At 40.7% G+C, this 23,984-nt stretch overlaps 3 protein-coding genes across 5 annotated transcripts in view; 1 reads left to right on the top strand and 2 right to left on the bottom strand.

Annotated features, from left to right (window-relative positions):
- Positions 1-2,762: 2,762 nt before the first annotated feature.
- RIDA (reactive intermediate imine deaminase A homolog) lies at positions 2,763-10,672 on the bottom strand. The gene is made up of 6 exons (XM_007164958.3): positions 10,460-10,672; positions 8,195-8,300; positions 6,665-6,719; positions 5,286-5,354; positions 4,311-4,366; positions 2,763-3,339 (listed from the first exon to the last, which is right to left on the bottom strand). The coding sequence occupies exons 1-6, from the start codon at positions 10,522-10,524 to the stop codon at positions 3,277-3,279; spliced, it is 414 nt and encodes a 137-aa protein (XP_007165020.2). The 5' UTR covers positions 10,525-10,672; the 3' UTR covers positions 2,763-3,276.
- A 33-nt stretch (positions 10,673-10,705) lies between these two features.
- POP1 (POP1 homolog, ribonuclease P/MRP subunit) overlaps positions 10,706-23,984 on the top strand; it is a 43,423-nt gene continuing 30,144 nt past the window's right edge. For all 3 annotated transcript variants that reach the window (XM_057532158.1, XM_057532157.1, XM_028164747.2), the window contains exons 1-5: positions 10,706-10,823; positions 17,614-17,754; positions 19,232-19,399; positions 21,113-21,288; positions 22,522-22,770. In XM_057532158.1, coding sequence (XP_057388141.1) covers positions 17,616-17,754; positions 19,232-19,399; positions 21,113-21,288; positions 22,522-22,770 — 732 coding nt within the window. In that variant the 5' untranslated portion in view covers positions 10,706-10,823; positions 17,614-17,615. The remainder of the gene's footprint in view (positions 10,824-17,613; positions 17,755-19,231; positions 19,400-21,112; positions 21,289-22,521; positions 22,771-23,984) is intronic.
- LOC103005654 (40S ribosomal protein S27) lies at positions 22,811-23,162 on the bottom strand. The gene has a single exon (XM_007164959.3). It carries the CDS (start codon positions 23,134-23,136, stop codon positions 22,882-22,884), a length of 255 nt encoding a protein of 84 aa, XP_007165021.1. The 5' UTR covers positions 23,137-23,162; the 3' UTR covers positions 22,811-22,881.

Here is a 23,984-nt window from a genome sequence, read left to right as displayed (position 1 = left end):
CCCTCACTGCACAGTTTCCCCAATTATTAACGTCTTTAATTAGTGTGGTACCTTTGTTTCAACTGATGAACACCGACACATTATTATTAACTAAAGCCCCTAGTTTACATGAGGGTTCACTCTTTGAGTTGTACATTCTATTGTTGATAAATGCATGATATGTATCTACCATTACAGTATCATACATAGTAGTTTCACTGCCCTAAACATCTCCTGTGTTTCACCTGTTGATCTCTCCCCTACTCCCTCCGCCACCCTGGCAACCACTAATCTCTTTACTGTCTCCAAAGTTTTGCCTTTCCCAGAATGTCACATAGTTGGAATCATACAGTATGTTATCTTCTCAGATTGACTTCTTTCATTTAGTAACGTGCGTCTAAGGTTCCCCATGTCTTTTTGCGGCTTGATAGCTTATTTCTTTTTTCTTTTTTGGCTGTGCCACACGGCTTATAGGATCTCAGTTCCCCAACCAGGGACTGAACCCAGTCCATGGCAGTGAAAGTGCCAAATCCTAACCACTAGACCGCCAGGGAATTCCCTCATTTCTTTTTTTTTTTTTTTTTAATTTTTTTTATAGCTACTTTATTTATTTATTTATTTATTTTTGGCTGTGTTGGGTCTTCGGTTCGTGCGAGGGCTTTCTCTGGTTATGGCAAGTGGGGGCCACTCTTCATCGCGGTGCGGGGACCGCTCTTCATCGCGGTGCGCGGGCCTTTCACTATCGCGGTCCCTCCCGTTGCGGGGCACAGGCTCCAGACGCGCAGGCTCAGTAGCTGTGGCTCACGGGCCCAGCTGCTCCGTGGCATGTGGGATCTTCCCAGACCAGGGCTCGAACCCGTGTCCCCTGCATTAGCAGGCAGATTCTCAACCACTGCGCCACCAGGGAAGCCCCCTCATTTCTTTTTATTGCCAAATAACAGAAAGGTTTCTATCATTACCATCATAGCTATGTGCCAGGCATTATTCTAAGTGCTCTATACATATTAACTTATTTAAACCTTACAACAACTTTATAAGGTAGGTCCTAGTAATATCCCCATTTTACAGATGAAACAAAGGAGATGTTTTACAGAAGAAACAGAACAGAGAGCTTAAGTAACTAGCCCAAAGTTACAAAGCTAATAAGTGGTGGAATAGAATTCGAAATCAAGTAGTTTGGCTCCAGAGCCTACACCCTTGACTACTCTACTGTACTGCTTCATGTAAAAATGTCTAAAATAATTTTCAGGGCCTAATCTTGTTTATCAACTCATAGTGCTATACTCCCCAACTCTACATCCTTGAAGAATCCTCATCCTTATCTTTTATGTCAATAAATTTAGGTATGTAAATAGCAGAAACTTTTCCATCTAGCACATTATTCTATATGATAATTATTAAATACTGATGAATAGTGACAGCTTTTTTGATCCTTTGCTGTATGCTAGACACTGCTAAGTACTTTCCATATACATTATCTTATTTAATCCTTACAACATCCCTTTGAGAAGGTGCAATTATCTCTCAGGAAACTGAGACTTAAAGAGGTTAAATAACTAGCTCAAGATCATACAGCTACTAAGTGGTAGATCTGGGCCTTGAATCCCGTTAGAATTACTCCAAAGTCTGTGCTTTTAAACTCGTTATTGACTGGGTGATTTTTGCAGAAACTAACTCCTATGGCCGGTGATTTGTTATTAAGTGATATTGATATGTCTCTCTGGTCAATAACGTTCAGGTAACAATAGACATTAATACATCTCTAGTCAATGTGTTAAAACTGCTCTTCCCAAGTGCTTCTAATATTATCTTTTGGTTTACCAAACTTTTCAAATTAGCATGACATTTCTAAATTAACCTCAAACAAATAGGTATATGTAAAATGTTACGTGTATGTAAGAATGTTACAGCAGCATTGATATGATAATTTTGCAAATATGGAATTGTTTGGATCAATGGTTAAATCACCTAAGGCACATTTACACAAAAGATGACTCCGCAACAGCTTTAAAAATGAGGTAGGCTCAATATGTAGTTACATGGAAGACCTTCAAGACAAGAAGAAAGCAATCTGTAGAATAATATAAACAGTAAAGCTCCATTTATGTCAACAAGCCAAAACCAAACTACATGATTAAGTATATAATGAATAGAAAACTATCTGCTGGTTACACTCAAAACTCTTAGTGGTGGTTGTCTTTGGGGAGGTAAGTGGAATGGCCAGTGAGTGAAGGGGAATTTTACTTTTTTTTTTTATATATATTTATTTTTGGCCGCTTTGGGTCTTCGTTGCTGTGCACGGGCTTTCTCTAGTTGTGGCGAGTGGGGGCTACTCTTTGTTGCGGTGCGCGGGATTTAAGCGCACAGGCTCCAGTAGTTGTGGCGCACGGGCTTAGTTGCTCCATGGCATGTGGGATCTTCCCGGACCAGGGCTCGAACCCGTGTCCCCTGCATTGGCAGGTGGATCCTTAACCACTGCACCACCAGGGAAGTCCTGGGACTTTTACTTTTTAATCTACATAATTCTGTGTTGGAATTTATTCTACAACAAGGAGGTATTCATGTAGTAGTTTCTAAAAATGTTAAAAGACTTCAAAGAACAAACACAAAATGGTTATACATAGCCTTATTACCACGGTGTAAAAATGTAAAGCCAGAAGTAAGCTTTGAGAAAAAAGTTGGAATTTAAACCTCATAGTTCCCCCACCTTTATTTAGGTAATAGGGTTTAGTGTATACATTAAACTGTTAAAAAATAAGTGAACAGAATCACACAAAGGAAGATCTGCATGCTATTTTATTTCCATTAGAAAAATATTATCCATATAAAATTTGGTCCAGTTTCTTCTCCTTTACCTCTACCATTCAAACTTAAATGTTTTAATTTTACTCAAGTAAAAGCAGAATCATGTATCTGACATGAGAACTAAATAGTTCACATCATTAAATTAATAGAGTTTAATTGAATTAGGTGTGCTCTTTATTATTTCTCAGGAATAGTAACTCATCTTTCCTACATGCTATTTCCCTTTACTTTTATTTTTCTGAGTAACTATTTAATGTGTGTCTCTTTTCCCACATCCAGTAATATGAGTGCTACAGAAGTGTAATTTATAACATCAGTAACTAGATTCATCATTAATCTTCAACTCATGTTCAATTCCCCTTATTATATGGTATTTCCATAATAACTTCAGATATTTCAGTCAACCTTACACTTTCCAACAAATACTGTAAAAATTAAGACGTTAATTTAAAAACATTATTAAAATTCCAGGCTAAATAACACTGGGCCCACTTAGAGTGATGCTGTCACGAGAGGTCCTTGGACAGCTACTGCTTCAATCTCAACACGGCCTCCCTGTCAGGAAAATAATGAATAAATTAAGAGAGAGCCATAATACCTACTAAAAACATACGCAATTTTTAACATATGCATTTTTAACATTGAACTTATCAAAGAAGTAAAGGAGGGGGCACATGCACCAAGAATCTACAGTAGGCCAGGTTACCATGCTCAATGTGTTCGTCTATGTTAGCTTATGTGATTCCCACAGCAGCTCTGTTATCAGGGGTTCTCTCAATGCAGAGGATTGATACACTGTAGCTTAGAAAGGTCATTTAACCCATCCCAGGACACAAAACTAAACAGCATAGGTTCAAACCCATGTCTTATAACTCCAAGTTCGGAGCTCCTTCTATCACATTCTATACCTTAATAAATTTGATGATACTGATCATTCCAAGTAACAACAAATTAAAGCAACAAAAATACCACTCATAGAAGATAAGTTTCTTTAGTGGAAAACTGCCAGAAGTCCATGATAGCTGCTTCTTTATAGGTAGAAATACTGTGCTGCTAAGGGGCATAGGAAGAGCTTCTAGTTTGACTAGAATACCAAAGTAGGAATGGTGGGAAATCTATGAGCCACTGGTTTTCAGATGATTTTTTCTAATAGAAGGTCTAGTGTTTTTTTTTTTGTTGTTTTTGTTTTTGTTTTGGCCACGCCGCGTGGCTTGCGGGCTTAGTTCCCCGACCAAGGATCAGACCAAGGATCAAACACGGGCCCTTGGCAGTGAAAGCGCAGAGTCCTAACCACTGGACTGACCGCTAGGGAATTCCCTAGATTTTTTATTATACGATAGAAAAGTAAAATTTTTACTGCAGAACTCACAGACCTGGCTCAATTTATAGTCTCTAAGTAACAGTAAAACAATACAGCTGCTATTTTACTTTTTCTCACAATTTAAGTACTCTGATTCTGTTGTGTTCATGTCCATGTGTGGCCTTGATTTTTAATTTTCTTAATTTTAAGACAAATGTGTACTTACTTTGGGCAAAGCAGCAACCTGGTAAGCAGCTCTTGCAGGAAAATTACTCTGGAAATCTAAATTTAAAAGAATTTCATTTTAGTTTTCAGATACTATGCTGAAACTCAACACGGCAGGATCAAGAATCTGGTAAGTGCTTCAGATATGTGTCAGTTCTTAGATATAAGCGACGTGGAAAAAAAGCAGCTCATACTTATATTTGTTTGATAAAATACTTTGCCATGATTCCCATGATGTTTAATATTTAAAAAAATATCTTAGTTTTCTGGGAAAAAAAATGAAAATACTCACATACTCTGACACTTTGATCTTGTTTGACATGAAGGAGGTTGTTTTTAAAGTGATAATTGTAAGTAATGATGCCTTTTCCGTGTTATACCTTTGTCTTATCTCACCAGGTGGTAGGGATACTCATTTTCCCCACTAGGACAGCAATGTTAATAATAACAGATAACACTTACTGAGTGCTTACAACGTGCCAGCATCTGTTCTAACATGTTTACATGTTGTATTAACTCATTTAAGATTCCAACAACCTTATAAGGTTTTATCCCCACTTTGCATATGAGGAAACCAAGGCACAGAAATATTAACTAACCAGCTAATGATTCTGAGAGAGTAGAACAGAGGTGGTGGCTAGACCTTATCACAGCGATAATAAATACAATCTATGTGTTGAAAAATGATTAGGAGGGCTTAGAAAGCCTGAGAAGGGTGTAACAAAATTAAGCTTTAGGGAAATGGATTTGTCCGGTTGTAGTATGTTGTTCTAGGGAATGCAACAGAAATATCTTGGATGTTTTCATGGGGGGCACACTGTGTGTTTCTAATCAGGCTATTAATTCTTTTAGGACAGGATCTATGACCATTTCTTTTGCATCTCCCAACATTCCTAATTCATAATGGACACTTATTAAGGTTAATAGATATATTTCTCTTTAAAATGGAAAACAGTAATAAAGCCAAATTACTTACATTGTTTGTAGATGTCATTGACAGTATTGAAGTCGTTTACGTCAGCCAGCAAAACAGTTGTTTTTACCACTAGGAGATATATACATTGTCATTAGGTTTATTTAGTTATTTGGTCTAATCCCAAAATGTTACTTAGAAAAACAGTGCTGATGAAATAAAATTCATATTTTAAGGCAAGACAAGAAAAATTTAAACATAAAAATTTTTTCTCTGCCCATTTAGTCCTCCTCTGTCCCCTCTAGTGTGCAGTGTGCATCTGCACTGAGCATTAGCCGGACCCCTCCAACAATAGAAATACCTGCCCAACCATAACGTTCAGTTCTTCTTCTGCTGGTGCTAGCCATGTAACCCCTTAGAACATAACATTACTTACTTATGACCTTATTAATGTCACTCGCTATATTACTTGTGTTCTGCCTATTTTACAAGATTATTGTTTCTTGCATTATCAAATGTGACTGAGCCTCCCATAAAAATAATAACTAGATGACTTGGAATTATTCACCTAAAATATAGTTCTACAGGATCAATGATTATAATACTGTAATTCTAGATATGGGAAGAAGCAACAAGAGAGAATCATTTCCTGGCTTTTGGCTACTATGAACAGAGCTTTAGTCCACTAATAGCACATTGAGTGGCATATCAGTGAAACCCTCGCCCGACCTGGGAATGAGCATTTCTAGCACCGCAAGACAAATTGGTCACGAAATGCCTCCCAAACCTTGGCTGAAATTAAGATCGAAAGAGAGGGGATTGTAAAGTAAGAATGTTGCCCACCATCCAGTGCTACAAGAATCAAGTCATTAGCCACTGCAGTCGCTGACCTACAATACATTGAGAAAGAAATTCAGGGAAAAGATCAGGGTAAGGCACTTTGTGCTCTGGGAAAACTGGCAGAACCGGCCCTCAGATATTTTCAGGAGAAAATTTTATGAACCTAGTTTTTCACATGTTCCCATACTAAGAGAAGCACTAAAACCATTAACTAAGATATCTGTTCCTCGCGAACAGTAGTAACCTTCTACCAAGATGTGTACCATTTTGATTGCATGTACCCCTTTGCCAAAATCATATATATTCTGGCCTTTCCCCTTACCTCTTCGCAACAGTCCTCTGATCTTTCTGTAAGTCTGCCAGGTTATAATCCTCAGGTTGGGTCAAATAAAATTTTCCATTTTTTTCTTAGATTGACTAATGATTAATTTTTCATTGATATTATGTATATGGCTCTGGACTCTCTTGATTAAAATGGGACTGAAATTAAACCAACTACAAATAACAAAGATATGGCATGACATATTACTGGATGCCATGTGTTCTTCAAAAAGACCAAAGAAATAGCAAACAGAAATGTGAAATAATATCAAGTTGCTCACCATTCGTGAAGTCACAGCTCGCTGCTTTCAGAATTTCACCCATGTTTGTAAGAGCCTGTGAACAGAGGTAAGAAAGGCCTAAGGCACTGATGCTACATTGAAGCTTTAATTCAATTCAATTAGCCATCTTTACTAATATCTCCTTAAATAGCCTATGTTGCAGAAAAATCTCCCTTTTCTAGGAAATTCTACTCTTTGTAGGCCACCTCTATACAAGTGAATTGCTTCTTGGCTTTCTTTAATGGAATGAATCTTTCTGAAATACAGTGAGAAGTTGCCTCCTTTTGTGAGGAAAAAGACTGAAGTCTCTTCCTCAGTGCTAGAATGGTGAAATTCTCAGCCAAAGTCCACTAAGCTAAAACAGAAATTATTACTGGGGCTCCTAATTCCATATCACTCTGAGGATAAGTATGAGCTAGTAAGCATTAAAACCTGTTTTCTTTAAAGCAATATTTGATTTTAAAAAGGTTTTTTTCCTTTTTATTATTTTTCGATTCATTCTTCCACTTTGATTGGTCACATTATAATAGTTGATGATTTAAAAAAATTAATCTTCTAAATAGGTAATACATAGATAAGACAAAATATTCAAAAGCTATAAAAAAGCATATACAGTGAAAAGATGTCTTCCACCCTTACTCCCCCTCCCCAGTTTCCTTCATCAAAGGTAACCACTGTTTCTAGTTTCTTGTATAGCCTTCCAGAGACAGTCAATGCTTGTACCAACATAAATGTATGTATCCTTAGACACACACACAGATGGTAGCTTATTGTGCATGCTGTTCTGCATCTTGGTTTTATTTTATCATATAATAATTTATCTTGGAGATCTTTCCATATGAATTTAGTTGTACAGATCTAGCATGATTTATTTAACTAGCTCCTCATGGATGGACATTTAGGTTGTTTTCTATCTTTGGATATTACAAATGACTCAGTGAATGTATTAAATTATAATTTAATTCCATTTATTGGATTAAAATTATATCCCCCATTCTTATTTAAAAAAACGTACTGCATGTAACCTTTGATATTTCTCTTTCTAACAAAATGTTGACTTTTACTTTTGTGGTGGTGGATTTTTTTTTTTTTTTGCAGGTCATTGGCCCTGATAAAACAATTTCCCAACCCATGTGGAAGTGGCAAGATGTTTTCAATAATTCAGGGTTTTTACCTCCCATTTTACTGAAATATAATTGACATATAACATTTATTAGTTTTAGGTATATAACATGATGATTTGATACATGTATATACTGTGAAATCATTACCACAATAAGTTTAGTTGATATCCAATAATTCAGGTTTAAGGTCACCTTGGAAAGTAAAATCTTTTTTTTTTTTTAGGTTGTTAAATGATTCATCACATTTCCAACTTTCTACTGACATAAAACTGTCTGAAGTCAACCAGTAATTTAAAAAGTACTTATCTGATTATCTCTATAATAAACAAATCAGCCAAATGGATTCTTAATACTCAATATTAAAAAGGAGTAGAGAAGGGAACTTCAAATGTGGAAAATGACTCACTTGTTTAGCCTCTTCTGCCACCCCTCCTGGCACAAGCTGTCCACTTGCAGGATCCATGCCTAGCTGTCCTGAAATGTAAATGGTCCTGTCGACTAACACAGCCTGACTGCAATGAACAGAAATCCAGGATAAATGTAAAACATAAATATAAAATGTAAAACTCAATGCTAAAAGATTTCTTTGCTAAGACACAAAAAGAACAAAATGTAAAATAAAATAATTGATAATTGGACTGCATTGAAATTAAAACCTTTTGCTTACTGAAAGACATCTTTAAGAAAATGAAAGCCCAAGTCACGGATTAGGAGAAAATATCTGCAAAACACATATTTAACAAAGGACTTGTATTCAGAAAATATAAAGAACTCTTACAACTCAATAATATAAAGACAACTCAGTAAAAAATCGGCAAGTGATCTGAACAGACACTTCACTAAAGAAGACATACAAAAAGTGAAGGAGTAATGCAAACCAAAGCCATACTTATGATACCATCACACACAATAAAGCATCACTGATAGTAACAAGTATTGATGAGGATGTGGAGAAACTGGAACCTTCATACTTTGTTGGTGCGAATGCAAAATAGTACACACACTCTGGAAAATAGTTTGGCAGTTTCTTAAAAATTTAAACTGGGAATTCCCTGGCGGTCCACTGGTTAGGACCCGCTTTCAATGCCGAGGGCCCTGGTTCAGTCCCTGGTGGGGGACACAAGATCCCGCAAACTGCGAGGCGCGGCCAAAAAAAAAAAAAAAAATACAACCCAGCAACTTCTTTCTTAGACAACTACTCAAAAGAAATATGTCCGAAGACTTTACATGGATATTCAGAACAGCATTATTCATGGTAGCAAAAAGGAAAAACAAAAATTAAAAAACACCCACGGATAGATCCAACTAAAGACTACATACTATTTGATTCTACTTATATAAAATTCTAGAAAAAACAAACAAAAAAAGCAGCAGAAAGTAGATTAGTGGCTGCCTGGGGTCAGGGGTAGGGGTGGGAACTGAACACAAACGGGTATGAGGGATTTTTTTTTTGCAAGGGGGGTGGTTTGCGGGGGTGATGTAAATGTTCAAAAACTTGATTGTGGTAGTAGGCGCATGACTCGATACATTTATCCAAACTCATGGAACTCTACACTTAAAATGGTGAATTTTATATGTAACTTACAACTCAATAAAGCTGTAAAACAAACAAAAGAAAGCAATGCCAAGAGCACTCTTAAGAAAATAAGTAATTAGACAAGGTTAATCACTGCTGAAGGGTCAATTAAGGATCCACCTGTGAGGGTACACTTTTCTGCAAAGTGCTTACTTTTGGAACTGATTATTTCTGTAATGAGGATACTAAATATCAGAATTAGGATAAGATCACAGGAAAAAGCATAAGCTACACTGAGACCTGAAAGAGAGCCAAACACATCAATTTCAAAGGCAATTTATTCGTTTTTGGATAAAGAAAGCCCCGCCATTGTTTCTCTTAACTGTGATAAAAAATATACATCAAACATAAAATTTACCATTTTAGGGACTTCCCTGGTGGCGCAGTGGTTAAGAATCCACCTGCCAATGCAGGGAACATGGATTCGAGCCCTGGTCCAGGAAGATCCCACATGCCACGGAGCAACTAAGCCCGTGTGCCACAACTACTGAACCTCCGCTTTAGAGCCCGTGCTCCGCAACGCGAGAAGCCACCGCGATGAGAAGCCCGTGCACCGCAACTAAGACCTAACACAGCCATAAGTAAATAAATAAATTTATATAAAAATAAAATTTACCATTTTAAGGTACACAATTCAATGGCATTAAATGTTAAAAAAATTTTTTTTGATAAAGAAAACAATATCAATTTAAATTCAGATGTAAAATTTGTTTTACCCCATTTCACGGTTATTTAGAAAACAAGATATTCTCATTTCTAATTTTCTAGTTCTCTATAGTTTGTTTTCCAACATGCTCCCAACTTTCCTATCTTTCATTTCATGGCATTTCCCCTGATTTGCAGACCGTTATCTTTTTTCTTTATAATTTTAAATACAAAATTGATAATTTTATAACACATAGTGGGTCTCTCGGTGGGCTTCCCGCTTTCCCGGGTTCCGTTTCCGGGTTCAGCATGTTGTATGAGGTTGCCCGGTGAACCCCAAAGACCCGCCGCAGCTCGGACCCGGACTGGCCCAAGCCCCCAACTTCCGACCCCACAACCTCCGACCCCACCGACCCCGCGTCCTTCTCAGCTCCCAGAGGCCTCCTGTACCTGTAGGGACCAATGGCCGCTGGGGCTTTCGCGGTGCTGATCACCTTTCTGATCAAAGACGACATGGCTAATCCTTTTTCTTTGCCGCCCCTCGGAGACAACTACCCCATATGCGGCTCCTACTCGTGTCTCACGGGTCTAAACAGCTGGGGCTAGAATCCCTGCTTTAAAGAGTCGCTGGTTGGCGGGGGAGGAGGAGTTCGCTCGGCATTCTGGGAGTTATAGTTTCCGTGCGACTCCGGGCCACGTGGAGGCCGCAGTCACAGTGGCGCATGCGCCCTCCAGCTCTCTCGGCGCGCACGTCGCGTCGGGGACTGTGGTAGAACATTGTCATCCTGACCTGGGACCAGGGAGCGTCTGGCAGGTAGGTCGTGAGGGGCTGGCGTCCGCCAGGGTTCGCAAGTATGGGGGAGTGTGTGTGGTGGTCCCCACCGGCGCCGCAGTACTGGCCGGGCTCCCCTCGGATTCTCTCCCTCACACCCTGCTGACCTACTCTTCTTCTCTTGCTGCCTGCGCAGGGGCCCCTCTTCCTTCATGGCACCTCTTTCTGTTACCCAAGAACTGGGTTCACGTCTCGGTGGGTGTCAAGACAAACAAAACTAAACAAAACCAAAAAAACCAACCAAGACAAAGATCAGGAGAAGGAAGGATTTATTACTTGCTGCAAGTAAGGAGAACACCGGGGATCTTTCCCAAAGCAGTATCTCCCCAACAGAAAAATTGGGGAAGTTTTAAGCTAAGGATACATGCATATTCATGAAGGGGCTCCAGCAGAGGGGAATTCAGCATTGAATTGTGGCTGAGGTCAACAGTGTCCAAGCTTTAGTTGAAACCACGAGGGTCATAAGAAAGGTCAACGTCATCATCAGTTAGGTTCTGTTGATCTGGTGATTGAGTGCCCGAGGGGGTTCAGATTATGCAAAACAGGTCAAGAAAGTGCTTCAGGCTAACCTTTGTCATGGAAATAGAAATGGGCGTTTACAACTGATTTTTACTATTGTTACTTCTCTTGCCTGATAACAGTCGTTTGTTCTTTAGTTCCCTTAAGATCACTATTACTGAGACTTGTTTAAAGGCAAGCATTGTGGCCAGGCTTAGATCACCAAATGGCTTGGGCCAAAAATGGCTTCTCTTATGTCAAGAAATCCATGCCTGGTTCTCTTTCTCCGGGGACCCCCTACTTCATCTACTTACACTTAAGCCCCTGTGACCGAGCCCACTGTGTCTGTCATTTCTCTGCATTGCCCCTCCGGGTAGAGGCCGTCCTGGGAGCAGGCTTGCACATCTTAAAGGAATAAGATGGGTCATTGAGGGGACCACAATGAGACCTGGGCATTGTTCACCTCCCCCCTCCTATGCTCCCTTCTCTGGGAGAGCTCCCCAAGATTTTCAAGGTGTCTCTGCGTTCCCTTTCTATCTCAGCAGAAGCCTAGCGACTGGGATCTGATTTCAGGTAGGAGATTATAGGTCTTGGTGCAGCAAATGGCCCCAGAGCTGTTCTCTTGGCAGATATTCGGTCATGCTGTATCAGAAGCGGTGGCACTTGGCTAAGTATTTTTTACTGTTAATATACGCACTATAGGCACGTTTCACTCCATTTATGCGTGCACATGTACATTCAACAAGTATATATATTGAGTCCCTGCTTTGTGCAAGGCTAGGTCCTGGAGATGCAGCAGTGAAAAAGACTGGCAAAATCCCTGCCCTACCCTGCTTCTGAAACGGAATATAAGAAAATCCTCGTTATTCCCCCTCCTTTTGTTCTACATACTGCTAAGGTTTTGGCTTTCCAACTTCTGGCTTTTTCATTGGTTTAGAGTTTTGGCCTCCCCTTGCCTACTCAGTTTTATCTCCTTCTACTGTCTCTTCCCGTTCTAGTCTAGTCATCCAGCATCCTCACTCCTGAATTCACAAAGCAGATTCCTGAATACTTTCTTCTCTAAGTTCCAACTAGTGAAATCCTATTTTCTCATTGACTTTTCCTGCAGATTCACACTTTTTCTTTCCCTTATCCAGTTTCCTATTGTGCTATACTGCAAAATTTAGTCTCTTATTATATGTGGTCTTATTCTTTAAGTTTTTTTTTTTATTTATTTTATTTTTGTTTACTTATTTTTGGCTGCGTTGGGTCTTCGTTGCTGCGCACAGGCTTTCTCTAGTTGCGGCGAACGGGGGCTACTCTTAGTTGCGGTGCGCGGGCTTCTCATTGCGGTGGCTTCTCCTGTTGCGGAGCACAGGCTCTAGGCACGTGGGCTCCAGTAGTTGTGGCACACGGCACCGGTAGTTCTGTCCTGCGGGCTCTAGAGCGCAGGCTCAGTAGTTGTGGTGCACGGGCTTAGTTGCTCCGTGGCATGTGGGATCTTCCTGGACCAGGGCACGAACCCGTGTCCCCTGCATTGGCAGGCGGATTCTTAACCACTGCGCCACCAAGGAAGTCCCTAAGTTTTCTTTGTTTTAAAAATAGTGAATAGGGCTTCCCTGGTGGCGCAGTGGTTGAGAATCTGCCTGCTAATGCAGGGGACACGGGTTCGAGCCCTGGTCTGGGAAGATCCCACATGCCGCAGAGCGGCTGGGCCCGTGAGCCACAATTACTGAGCCTGCGCGTCTGGAGCCTGTGCTCCGCAACAAGAGAGGCCGTGACAGTGAGAGGCCCGCGCACCGTGATGAAGAGTGGCCCCCGCTTGCCACAACTGGAGAAAGCCCTAGCACAGAAACGAAGACCCAACATAGCAATCAATCAATCAATTAATCAATAAAAAAAATAAATCTTTAAAAAAAAAAAATAGTGAATAGAGCCAGACTGCCCGGTTTGAATCCCAGTACAACGACAAGCTTCGTGTGACCTCTCTGTGCTTCAGTTTCTTCATTTATGAAATGAGGATAGTTCTAGTACTTACCTCATGGAGTTGTGAGACTAGATGAGTGAGGCATGGGGAATAATGCCTGACACAGGAAGTTCTCAGTAAGTGTTGGCTGCCTGAGATGACTAATTCTTTAAGGAAGGAGGCCGCATCCGTGTACTACTTTGGTATACGCACAGCCCAAAGCTATTATGCACATAGTAGGTACCCAAAAGCTTGTTAAGTTTGATTAAACTGGATAATTAGGAGGTGTTTTTTAGCTTACAAAACAGTTCACCATATGATTCTTTAAATAAGGTGCTTTCTTGGAGCATTACAAATAATTAAACTTGAGTAAAATATTTCTTGTGAAACAACATACCTGTATTCATAAGGCAGACTTTATATTAAGTCTGAGTCACCAATTTTTTAGATTGAAAGAAATCAGACATAACCCTTTTAATCCCCAGTTTTTCAAACCAGAGTCCACTCTACCAAAGGGTGTGTCTGATCAACCAGGGGATCATATGCTGTCATCAACATGACATGTCCAATTTGAAGATTTGGGAGAAAACACTTTTATAAAGCCTGATACATATTTAGTGCTCATTAGAATTTTGACTAAATGGATATGAAAACAAACACAAACTGTGAATATTAGGAGTAGATATAAAATTCACATGAATGTTAAGGTAAGAGTTAAGATTCCTTCTGGAAGCTATTTTAAACTAAATCCTCAGACTTGATAAGGATGTATTCTATATTCATTCTCTTCTGCTGTCAGAACTGTTTGAGGATCATTGCTAGTTCAATCTGCTAATTTTTTGCTCTCGAACCTAAGCTCAGAGATGTGACTTCTGAAGGTTACCCTAACCCTGGTGTCCCACCCAGGGTTCCCAGGTAGTGCTCTGTTTTGCTGGGCAAGTTCTGATTCAAGCAGGTGGATTAAATTGTTTTGTAGGATAATTTTGAATGGTTCTTAATACAGACTGATCTGAATCATGTCCTTCACTAGCCAACAAGCTCTGTAGAACTCCATTTACCTCCTACATATTTTTTAGTTTGAAAAATGTTTTGGGGTGTAGATCTGGTTGTCTTTCATTTAGGTCAAAGCAGAATGGAGTGAGAAAGTGAAATGACATAAGTCTCTGTTATTTCATTCATTATTTAAGAATAAGAGCTACCATAAACTGAGCCCTTAGTTTATGCAAAGTCCCATGATTTGTGTTATGTACATTACCTTATTTAACACTCATAGCAACCTGCTGATTATTCCCATTTATAGAAGGAGAGACCGAAGCTCAAAGAGGGAAAGTAACTTTCCCAAGATTATACAACTAAAAAGTGTTAAGGAAGATAGTGAAGGCTCTTAAACACTATGCCACATAGGTTACTCTTCATTTTGCATGAAGTCTTGCATTGGAAAGGTGGTAAGTGAATGGAAGGTAGTTAATTCAGTGCTACTTATTGGACGTGGTGCAAATCCGGATGTGGCATTTGAAAGTTTGTGCGGGTGTTTTGGTCGGCATAATGATTGGGGTAACACTGCTGCCATTTACTGGGCAGGGGTCAGGGATGTTAGCCATCCTGCAGGGTGCAGTACCTGACTCTGCTTTGCATGAAAGCATCGGCTTCATGGATTTAATATACACTGAATTTTCCAGGAATACAATAAATGAGGCAAGATTGTATTTTTTTAAAGAATTTTGTACTTTACCAAAGAGTGTTTACCAATTTGGGAAATTATGTCGCCAGTGGCATTACTACCTTCTCTTAGAGGTACTAGTACAACACACCGGTATTACTTTGCCTCTGTAGCTGTTGCAGACATGTAATCCTTTTTTAAAAAATAAATTTATTTATTTATTTTTGGCTGCGTTGGGTCCTCATTGCTGCTCACGGGCTTCTCATTGCGGTGGCTTCCCTTGTTGCAGAGCACGGGCTCTAGGTGCGCGGGCTTCAGTAGTTGTGGCTCGCGGGCTCTAGAGCACAGGCTCAGTAGTTGGCCCACAGGCTTAGTTGCTCCACAGCATGTGGCATCTTCCCAGACCAGGGCTCGAACCCGTGTCCCCTGCATTGGCAGGTGGATTCTTAACCACTGCACCACCAGGGAAGCCCCAGACATGTAATTCTATGTTTAGGTATGAGTAAAGACTAGTGTTAAAACATTTAAATGCTTGGAGAATAGATTGGTTCTGCTACTCTGAGCTTCCCAGCCTCCTAGTGTCCCCCTTTTCCTGCAGGACCATTCCCTGTGTCCGACCTCCCTACAGTCAGCAAGGAAAGAGTTAATGACTGTTGCATGGGGGCTTCAGGACCTTTCTCCAGCTCTACAGATTGTGCCCATGCCTGTGTTGGTGCCTGTGTCAGTGATTATCTCCCTGGGTTGAAAATATCTCTATTTCATAATGCCATCTAGTTATGGTGAAATATTTATATACAGAAAATAGATATTATTTTATTAGAATTACTTTTAGTTCTCCTTTACATCACAATGAGGACACATATTGTAGGACATGTTTTGATAAAAGTTATGTGTCTAGTAGGTTACGTAATTAATGAATTTCATTTAAAAACAGAAAACAGGTGTTCAAACTATTCAGTAAAAGAAAGGGGACATTGAGTTTGAGAGTTGAGAAACTACTGTGTAATCAGGCTCCACTAGGTTTTTGTCCTTTGTCCTTCTTACTTCAAACTGAAATCTTTTTGCTATTCTAAATTAAAGGTACAGGGCTTCCCTGGTGGCACAGTGGTTGAGAATCCGCCTGCCAAGGCAGGGGACACGAGTTCGATCCCTGGTCCGGGAAGATCCCACATGCCGCGGAGCAACTAAGCCTGTGTGCCACAACTACTGAGCCTGTGCTCTAGAGCTCATGAGCCACAACTACTGAGCCCGCGTGCCACAACTACTGAAGCCCGCGTGCCTAGAGCCGTGCTCCACAACGAGAGAAGCCACTGCAATGAGAAGCCTGCACACTGCAATGAAGAGTAGCCCCCACTCACCGCAACTAGAGAAAGCCCGTGCGCAGCAACGAAGACCCAACACAGCCAAAAATAAATAAACAAAATAAATACATTTAAAAAATAATTAAATAAATAAATAAATTAATTAAAGGTACAGCTGGCCTCATCTCAGCAGTAGAAATGAAAACATCAGTAATTTATGTTCAGTTTTTGGTGAGGTTACCATATCTGAATAGTGTGTCCCATATTTCATTGATTCATGTGACTCGTTTCACCTAAGAATTTTGATAAACTGGTTTAGCTAATTTAATTTTTTTACCGTGGCATAGGGATCTTATCTCACACTTCATTTTTCATTCTTCCAACAGACCTTATGCAGTGTCAACACTGGTATGTGACTTAATTATTTGACAGTGCAAAACAAAATTATTATTTTCTGTTGAATCGGGCTTGGGGTCCTTGCTGTAGATCAATATCATAATAACTTTTTTTTTTAAATTTTATGTTTGTATGTATGTATGTATGTATGTATGTATGTATGGCTGTGTTGGGTCCTCGTCCCTGTGCGAAGGCTTTCTCCAGTTGTGGCAAGCGGGGGCCACTCTTCATCGCGGTGCGCGGGCCTCTCACCATCGCGGCCTCTCTTGTTGCGGAGCACAGGCTCCAGACGCGCAGGCTCAGTAATGGTGGCTCACGGGCCTAGTTGCTCCACGGCATGTGGGATCTTCCCAGACCAGGGCTCGAACCCGTGTCCCCTGCATTGGCAGGCAGACTCTCAACCACCGCGCCACCAGGGAAGCCCTCATGATAACATTTTGATATCATTAATCCAGCTATAATAAATGGAGATTTATTATATTGAAGAATCAAATTTTGAGTCACATGAACATTTACTCATTACATTTATTTTTATTTTTTATTTTATTTTATTTTTTTAAATATGTATTTGTATGCGTATAGTAACACTAATCTTCATTTATCAATTTCCCCCCTCCTTTCCTTTTAATTAATTAATTAATTTTTGGGTGTGTTGGGTCTTCGTTTCTGTGTGAGGGCTTTCTCCAGTTCCAGCGAGCGGGGTCCACTCTTCATCGCGGTGCGCGGGCCTCTCACTGTCACGGCCTCTTTTGTTGCAGAGCACAGGCTCCAGACGCGCAGGCTCAGTAGTCGTGGCTCACGGGCCTAGCCGCTCTGCGGCATGTGGGATCTTCCCAGACCAGGGCTCGAACCCGTGTCCCCTGCATTGGCAGGCAGACTCTCAACCACTGCGCCACCAGGGAAGCCCCATTTATTTTTATTTTTGAAAGGAAGTTCTGTCTCCTTGTACTAAATTTATTACTTTCTTTCCAGAAATGTCTAATGCAAAAGAAAGGAAACATGCTAAGAAAATGAGAAACCAGCCCACCAATGTGACTTTATCCTCTGGCTTTGTGGCTGATAGTGGTGTAAAGTACCATAATGGAGGTGGAAAACCTTTCCAGACTCAAAAAGGTAAGATATACATGGTGCTCTCTACACATACTTCCATTTGGATCAGATTGCTCCTCAGCTCCTTTTGATAGTCATAATCTAAATGATAAAGGAGTTGAGTTAAAAATAGATACAGTTGACCCTCATTATTTGCAAGTTTTGTATTTGCAAATTCACCTAGTTGCTAAATTTGTAACCCCAAACTTAGTACTCATGGCACTTTGATGGTCATTCGAGGAGGTGCAAAGAGTGGGAAAAATTTTGAGTCACCTGACGTGGGTATTCCCAGTGGAGGTTCCCAGTGCCTTCCTGCTTCAGCTTCTTACGGAGAAGACCGGAGGAAGCAGACTGGTGGGACAGGGCAGTGTAGTGCAAGAAGCTCCAGCTCTCACCGGGGTTTGAATTCCGATTGTGGGGCAGCCTCAGGCAGGTCACTTAACACTTCTGAACCTCATTTTCTCTTTGTAAAAGAAAGGAAGTAGAATCTACTAGGATGAGTTGCTCTTACGATTTAAGATCATAATCTCTGTGAGATGTATATATACATACATACATAGATACATATTTTCTCTAGGAGCAGTGGTTCAGTGTTCACTAGTTCAGTGTTGGCTGTGACTTTCTAGAACATAACTGCTGGGAATAATGAGAACTGGCTGTAGGTATTGTAGAGCTGATATATTTTATCTGTACCTTAACAGTTATTATTAAATGACACTTCTATATTTCCTAAAAGAAATGCAGTGCATTCATCTTATCTGCGTTTAACTTGTGTGCTGATTTTAGAACCTTGTAAAGTGGTATGAAGGGGATAGCTGTTCATCAGGCAGCAATAGAAAATTGATTCAGATCCAACATTGATGCCCACTGTGCCAATGAGAAGCCGTAGCACACATTATCTCATTTAAACCTCACAATGACAGACCTTGCAACATGTTTCATGATTATAGGGGCTTAATAATTATCACTGCCATGGAAATAAACAGGAAGGCTGTAAAATTCTCTACTGATCTTTCCCTGTATTCATAGAGATATTGTGTTAAAGTCAGAATGGTTTGAATGCCTAGACATTTGTATAGAGACTCTGCTTTTATTTCTTTCTTAGCATAGTGGCTCTCAACTTGAGTGTGCCAGAGAATTATGATGAAAGACTGAGTATGCAAAATCATGTGGATTATAGTATTTAAGGGAGCTTAGGTGTAAAAGCCACATTGCACTATTTATATGGAGAAAATTTCCCTCGTATCTGTTATACCCAAGGTTCTTTCATGTGTCACACTGACATGATTAGCTAGCGTGCTGCCTCCTAGCTATGTGACCTTGGGCAAGTCAACTCACCTCCCTGCCTGAGATCCCTCCTCCTTAAGGGGAGGACAGTAATAGCCACTTACAGGGTGGTTGCAGGATTAAAAACCTGATCAGTTTTCACCCAACACTCTAATCCTTATCTCTGATAAAAGTGACGGTTTTCTTTTTGTTTTCTTTTTTGAAAATGTACTAGAGCCTCATTCTGGAACTTCAAGACAGCGGCAAACCAGAACGACCCACCATTCACTGGCTGAATCTGATGCGAAGGAGCAGTCTTCCTCCAGGGTAACCTTTAAAAAAAAGGGAGGATGGAAAGCAGGTCCCGAAGGCACGTCTCAGGAGATTCCCAAGTATATAACCGGTAGGTATTTGTACGGAAGCCAAGTTTGATTGTACCGGGAGCTCTGTTTCTCCTGCAGCCAGATTTCTAATGCCTTCTCTCCGCTGGGGCCTTGGCCCTGCCTCCCCGTCTCTCTCCTCCCCTCCGTCCACATGGGCGCATCTCACCTCCAGCCTGGACTCAGGCCAGCGCCTCCCTGGGCCTGCTAGCTCTCCCTCCTTCGGGCTCCCTCCTCTCTCTTACTGTCTTCTTAGAGGTTCTGATTTGTGAAGTGTTCCTTTTTGTCTTAAAGTCGTCTCTGCCACCCCCTCCCCACTTTTTAAAAAATACAAAACACCATCCACACTCCTCAGCACAGCATCTCCAAAGATAAAACCCAACTTAACGCACCCTGAGGGCAGCCAAGACCTGTAAGTACCTGTCTCCAGGCCCTTTCCAGTCTCATTTCCCAATACCCCCCTTCACGCTCACCCCTCACTACCTGGTAACCCTGTATTCCTTGTACACACCTTAAGCGTGGCTTCTGGTGTTTCTTTATGCCTTCTTGGAGGAATTCACTTAAATTTCTCCAGTGCTCTGTTTATTATTCAGAAAAAAATAGTCTATTTTTCAATAAAGAAAACTAAAAATAGGTATGGTCACATATTTGTAAAAAAACAGGAAATATTAAGGAAGAAAACCCCTAGAGTCAAAATCATTTAAAATTTTGTTTTTTCTTTGTTTTCTTGTGGGATTATTACACTTAAGAATGGTTGTGATTATATTGCATGTAGCTTTCTGTTTTTATTTTTTTTTAATAAATTTATTTATTTTGTTTATTTATTTTTGGCTGCATTGGGACTCCGTTGCTGCACGCGGGCTTTCTCTAGTTGCAGTGAACGGGGGCTACTCTTCGTTGTGGTGCGCCGGCTTCTCATTGTGGTGGCTTCTCTTGTTGCGGAGCACGGGCTCTAGGCATGCGAGCTTCGGTAGTTGTGGCACATGGGCTCAGTAGTTGTGGCACGCAGGCTCAGTAGTTGTGGTGCATGGGCTTAGTTGCTCCGCAGCACGTGGGATCTTCCTGGAACAGGGCTCAAACCTGTTTCCCCTGCATTGGCAGGCGGATTCTTAACCACTGTGCCAGCAGGGAAGCCCAGCTCTCTGTTTTAAAGAAACTCTTTTTTACCTTATTTTTTAACTAAATTTTTTCTGATTAGAAAAGTAAAACCGAATCCTTAGTTTCACAATCATATAACAGAAATAACTACTATTGGTGTTAATCTATTAGGAGTTAGGGTAGTGGGTGAATTGGAAGCTCATGTGCTTCAAATCTGTTTTCCTTCTGAAACCTACCAGGAAAAGTGTCAATTCAAGATCAGTTTTTTTTGTTTTTGTTTTTGTTTTTTTTTAAAGGAACTCCTTTATTTATTTATTTATTTATTTATTTATTTTGGGCTGTGTTGGGTCTTCGTTTCTGTGCAAGGGCTTTCTCTAGTTGTGGCAAGCGGGGGCCACTCTTCACCGCGGTGCGCGGGCCTCTCACTATCGCGGCCTCTCTTGTTGCAGAGCACAGGCTCCAGATGCGCAGGCTCAGTAGTTGTGGCTCGTGGGCCTAGTTGCTCTGCGGCATGTGGGATCTTCCTAGACCAGGGTTCGAACCCGTGTCCCCTGCACTGGCAGGCAGATTCCCAACCACTGCGCCACCAGGGAAGCCCCAAGATCAGTTTTTAATGACGGTGGTGTTTTCTTCGACAGCTTCTACTTTTGCTCAAGCTCGAGCTGCTGAAATCAGTGCCATGTTGAAAGCAGTGACCCAGAAATCTTCTAATTCACTGGTTTTCCAGACGCTGCCACGGCACATGAGACGAAGAGCCATGAGTCACAATGTCAAACGCCTTCCTCGACGGTTACAGGAGATTGCCCAGAAAGAGGTATAAGTGTCCCTTAATGTAAATGTTTAGGTTAGTGGTTCTTAAAGGAAATTGAGAAGTATTAACCTAACAGAATTTATTAAAATGAAGACTAAAAAACAGCATGCTCATTTTGCATATTTTTTGGTTTAATCATTATCTTCCCCACCTCCACCTCCACTCCCCTCCAAAATTAGCAGGCCGTTGGATATTACAGCTACTTTTAAATACAGCATTTGGAACCTCTCTCTCTTTATGATGTTAAACAGTTGATGTTCCCCTGCCAGATTTAAAATGAAAATTTGACCTTCTTACCAGATAAGTAATTTTAACTCTGCACTTTGTGGGTGTGACCAGTTGAGAGTTGGAAGGTTAAAAAAGGCAGCATCAATGCCTAGTATTTGCCTTTTGTCTTTTTTTAATGTTGAAAACTTGAACTTGGATTTAATTTTTTGTTCAAGTCCAATTGTTTTTGGCTTTACCAAAATTCTTGGCTTGGACATTCTATGATTGTCTAACCACCCTATGTCTTTACTAATTTATTCAAAATTTCTTTATCAAGTACCTTCTGTGTACTGGTATTATGCTGGTGGTGGGGTTAGGGTCCATTAAGGTAAAGTCCTTATTCTTAAGGGGCCCACAAACTAATGGAAAAGAGTTTTTCCCACAAAAGTTTAGCTTAGCTATGGAAGAAATGAAGAATGAAAACTAAACAGGAATTTTGTTCTTTCTAGATTTCATGTGAGGTCTGTTTCCTAGTGATAGCATTTAACATTTGTCTGTCAGTACCTAAGTGATATGAAATGTGCAGGTTCTCCCCACTTTTATATCTTTGGTCCTAAGTTTTGGGTTTAGTTATATTCTTAGATGTTAAAAAACAATAAAAAAATCAACACAAAGCTAGCATTTGATTTATTCTTTCTTGCTTTCTAATATTAATAGCTGCAAATAAGTTTGAGTTACTGTGTTGAACATTTTATCAATATTCTAATCTTCCCAGTCCCCGAAGCTTGCCCAGTTAGTAAGTGATAGAACTGTGTTTCCTTCCTAAGTTTGCCTTTTTCTAAAATCTTCACTCTTTCTGTTGCCTCCTCTACTTTCATTGGAGAAATCACCAAGTTAAAAAATTAAGCAAACTAATGGAGTCTGTAAGGTACTCCACGTCACCTAAAATTAGCTGTTTGAATTCCTAACGTTTAACTTTGTTTTGAGATGGTTACAAACTAGGATCTGCCTGTCTTCTTGAAACTATAGGCAGAGAAAGCAGTTCATCAGAAAAAAGAACACTCAAAAAATAAGTGCCATAAAGCTCGACGATGTCACATAAACCGGATGCTAGAATTTAACCGGAGACAAAAGAAGAACAAGTGGCTAGAAACTCACATCTGGCACGCGAAGCGGTTTCACATGGTCAAGAGGTGGGGCTACTGCCTGGGGGAGAGGCCGACAGTCAAGAGCCACAGAGCCTGCTATCGAGCAATGACGAGCCGCTGCCTCCTTCAGGTATGCTTTTCCGATTGCTTTCTCCTTTATTTTCTTTTTCTTTTTTTTTTTTTTTTTATCCAAAATGTGTTTATTGGGATGGTTTCCCATTCATCTTGATTCCAGGGGCTTTTAGTGCTGCTTCCGTCTGAAGGAGCACCCTTCTGTAAGCCTTGCTTTTCCTCCTGTAGGCTGGCAGAGTACGGTAGAGCAGCCAACACACAAAACTACTGTTTGTGCATGGCTAAAGACGGTGGTGATTTTATAGCATCCTGGGCATTTCACATCCATGAAATAGGAATTGGGGCTCTGCACCAGGCGCTTCTTCTTGTGTTTCCTCTTCTCCTCTTCTGGAGAGGGATGAAGGAGATCCTTTGCGAGAGGCATGTTCTCGTGGGGAGGTCGTCACCGTCGGAAAGCTCCCCTTTATTTTCATTTAGACCCTTTCTGATTTAGACTTTTAGACTAGTTCATGGTATGCCAAAGCCCTATCTGAGATTATTCATTTTAAAAATAATTACTGGGCAAGAGGCATTTTGCCAGATGCTGGAGATGAAGCAGCCTAAAGTTATTGGGGCACACCGACATTAATCAAATAATTAGCCAAATACACAGTTGTAAGGGAATACTATACAACACCGTGAGCGTTCGTAACGGGAACAGGAGTGCTTCCCCATGGAAGTGATGCTGAGCTGAGCTCTAGGGGGTAAGGGGATGGCAGAGTGGGTGAAGGCAGAGGCAGCCAGATAGGAGGGAAGGACTGAAATACATTCATTGTGACGAAGATGAAGAGAGTGAGAGCAGGGCTAACACAGGGCGAGATTAGTTCTGGAGAATAAGTAGGGACCACATCCTGCAGGGTCTTGTTGGTCATGCTCGGGATTCATTCAGCAGTCATTCACCACCACAGATATTTGAGAGCCATCTATGCTGGGAAGTTTGTTTTAAACTCTTTGAGAGGACAGTTGGTTTTAGAGCTGCATAATAGTATTTATTTGGCTGTCCTATCTTCTCCTGCACCTCCCCCCACCCCACCCCGCCCCCGGTCAGTTGCTAATTCAGTAGCTTTCTCTCTCTTCCAGTACATGTTTAGAAATTTGTTCTTTGCAGAGGGCCTATCTTTCAATGGCAGAATGGCCTTGGCCAACTTTTTTTTTTCTTTTTTTTTAAAATTTATTTATTTATTTATGGCTGTGTTGGGTCTTCGTTTCTGTGCAAGGGCTTTCTCTAGTTGC

This window comes from Balaenoptera acutorostrata, chromosome 17 (genome assembly GCF_949987535.1).
Source record: "Balaenoptera acutorostrata chromosome 17, mBalAcu1.1, whole genome shotgun sequence".
NCBI classification, from domain to species: domain Eukaryota; kingdom Metazoa; phylum Chordata; class Mammalia; order Artiodactyla; family Balaenopteridae; genus Balaenoptera; species Balaenoptera acutorostrata.
Note: the sequence above shows the minus strand (reverse complement) of the source record. Positions and strands in the feature narration are given on the sequence as shown.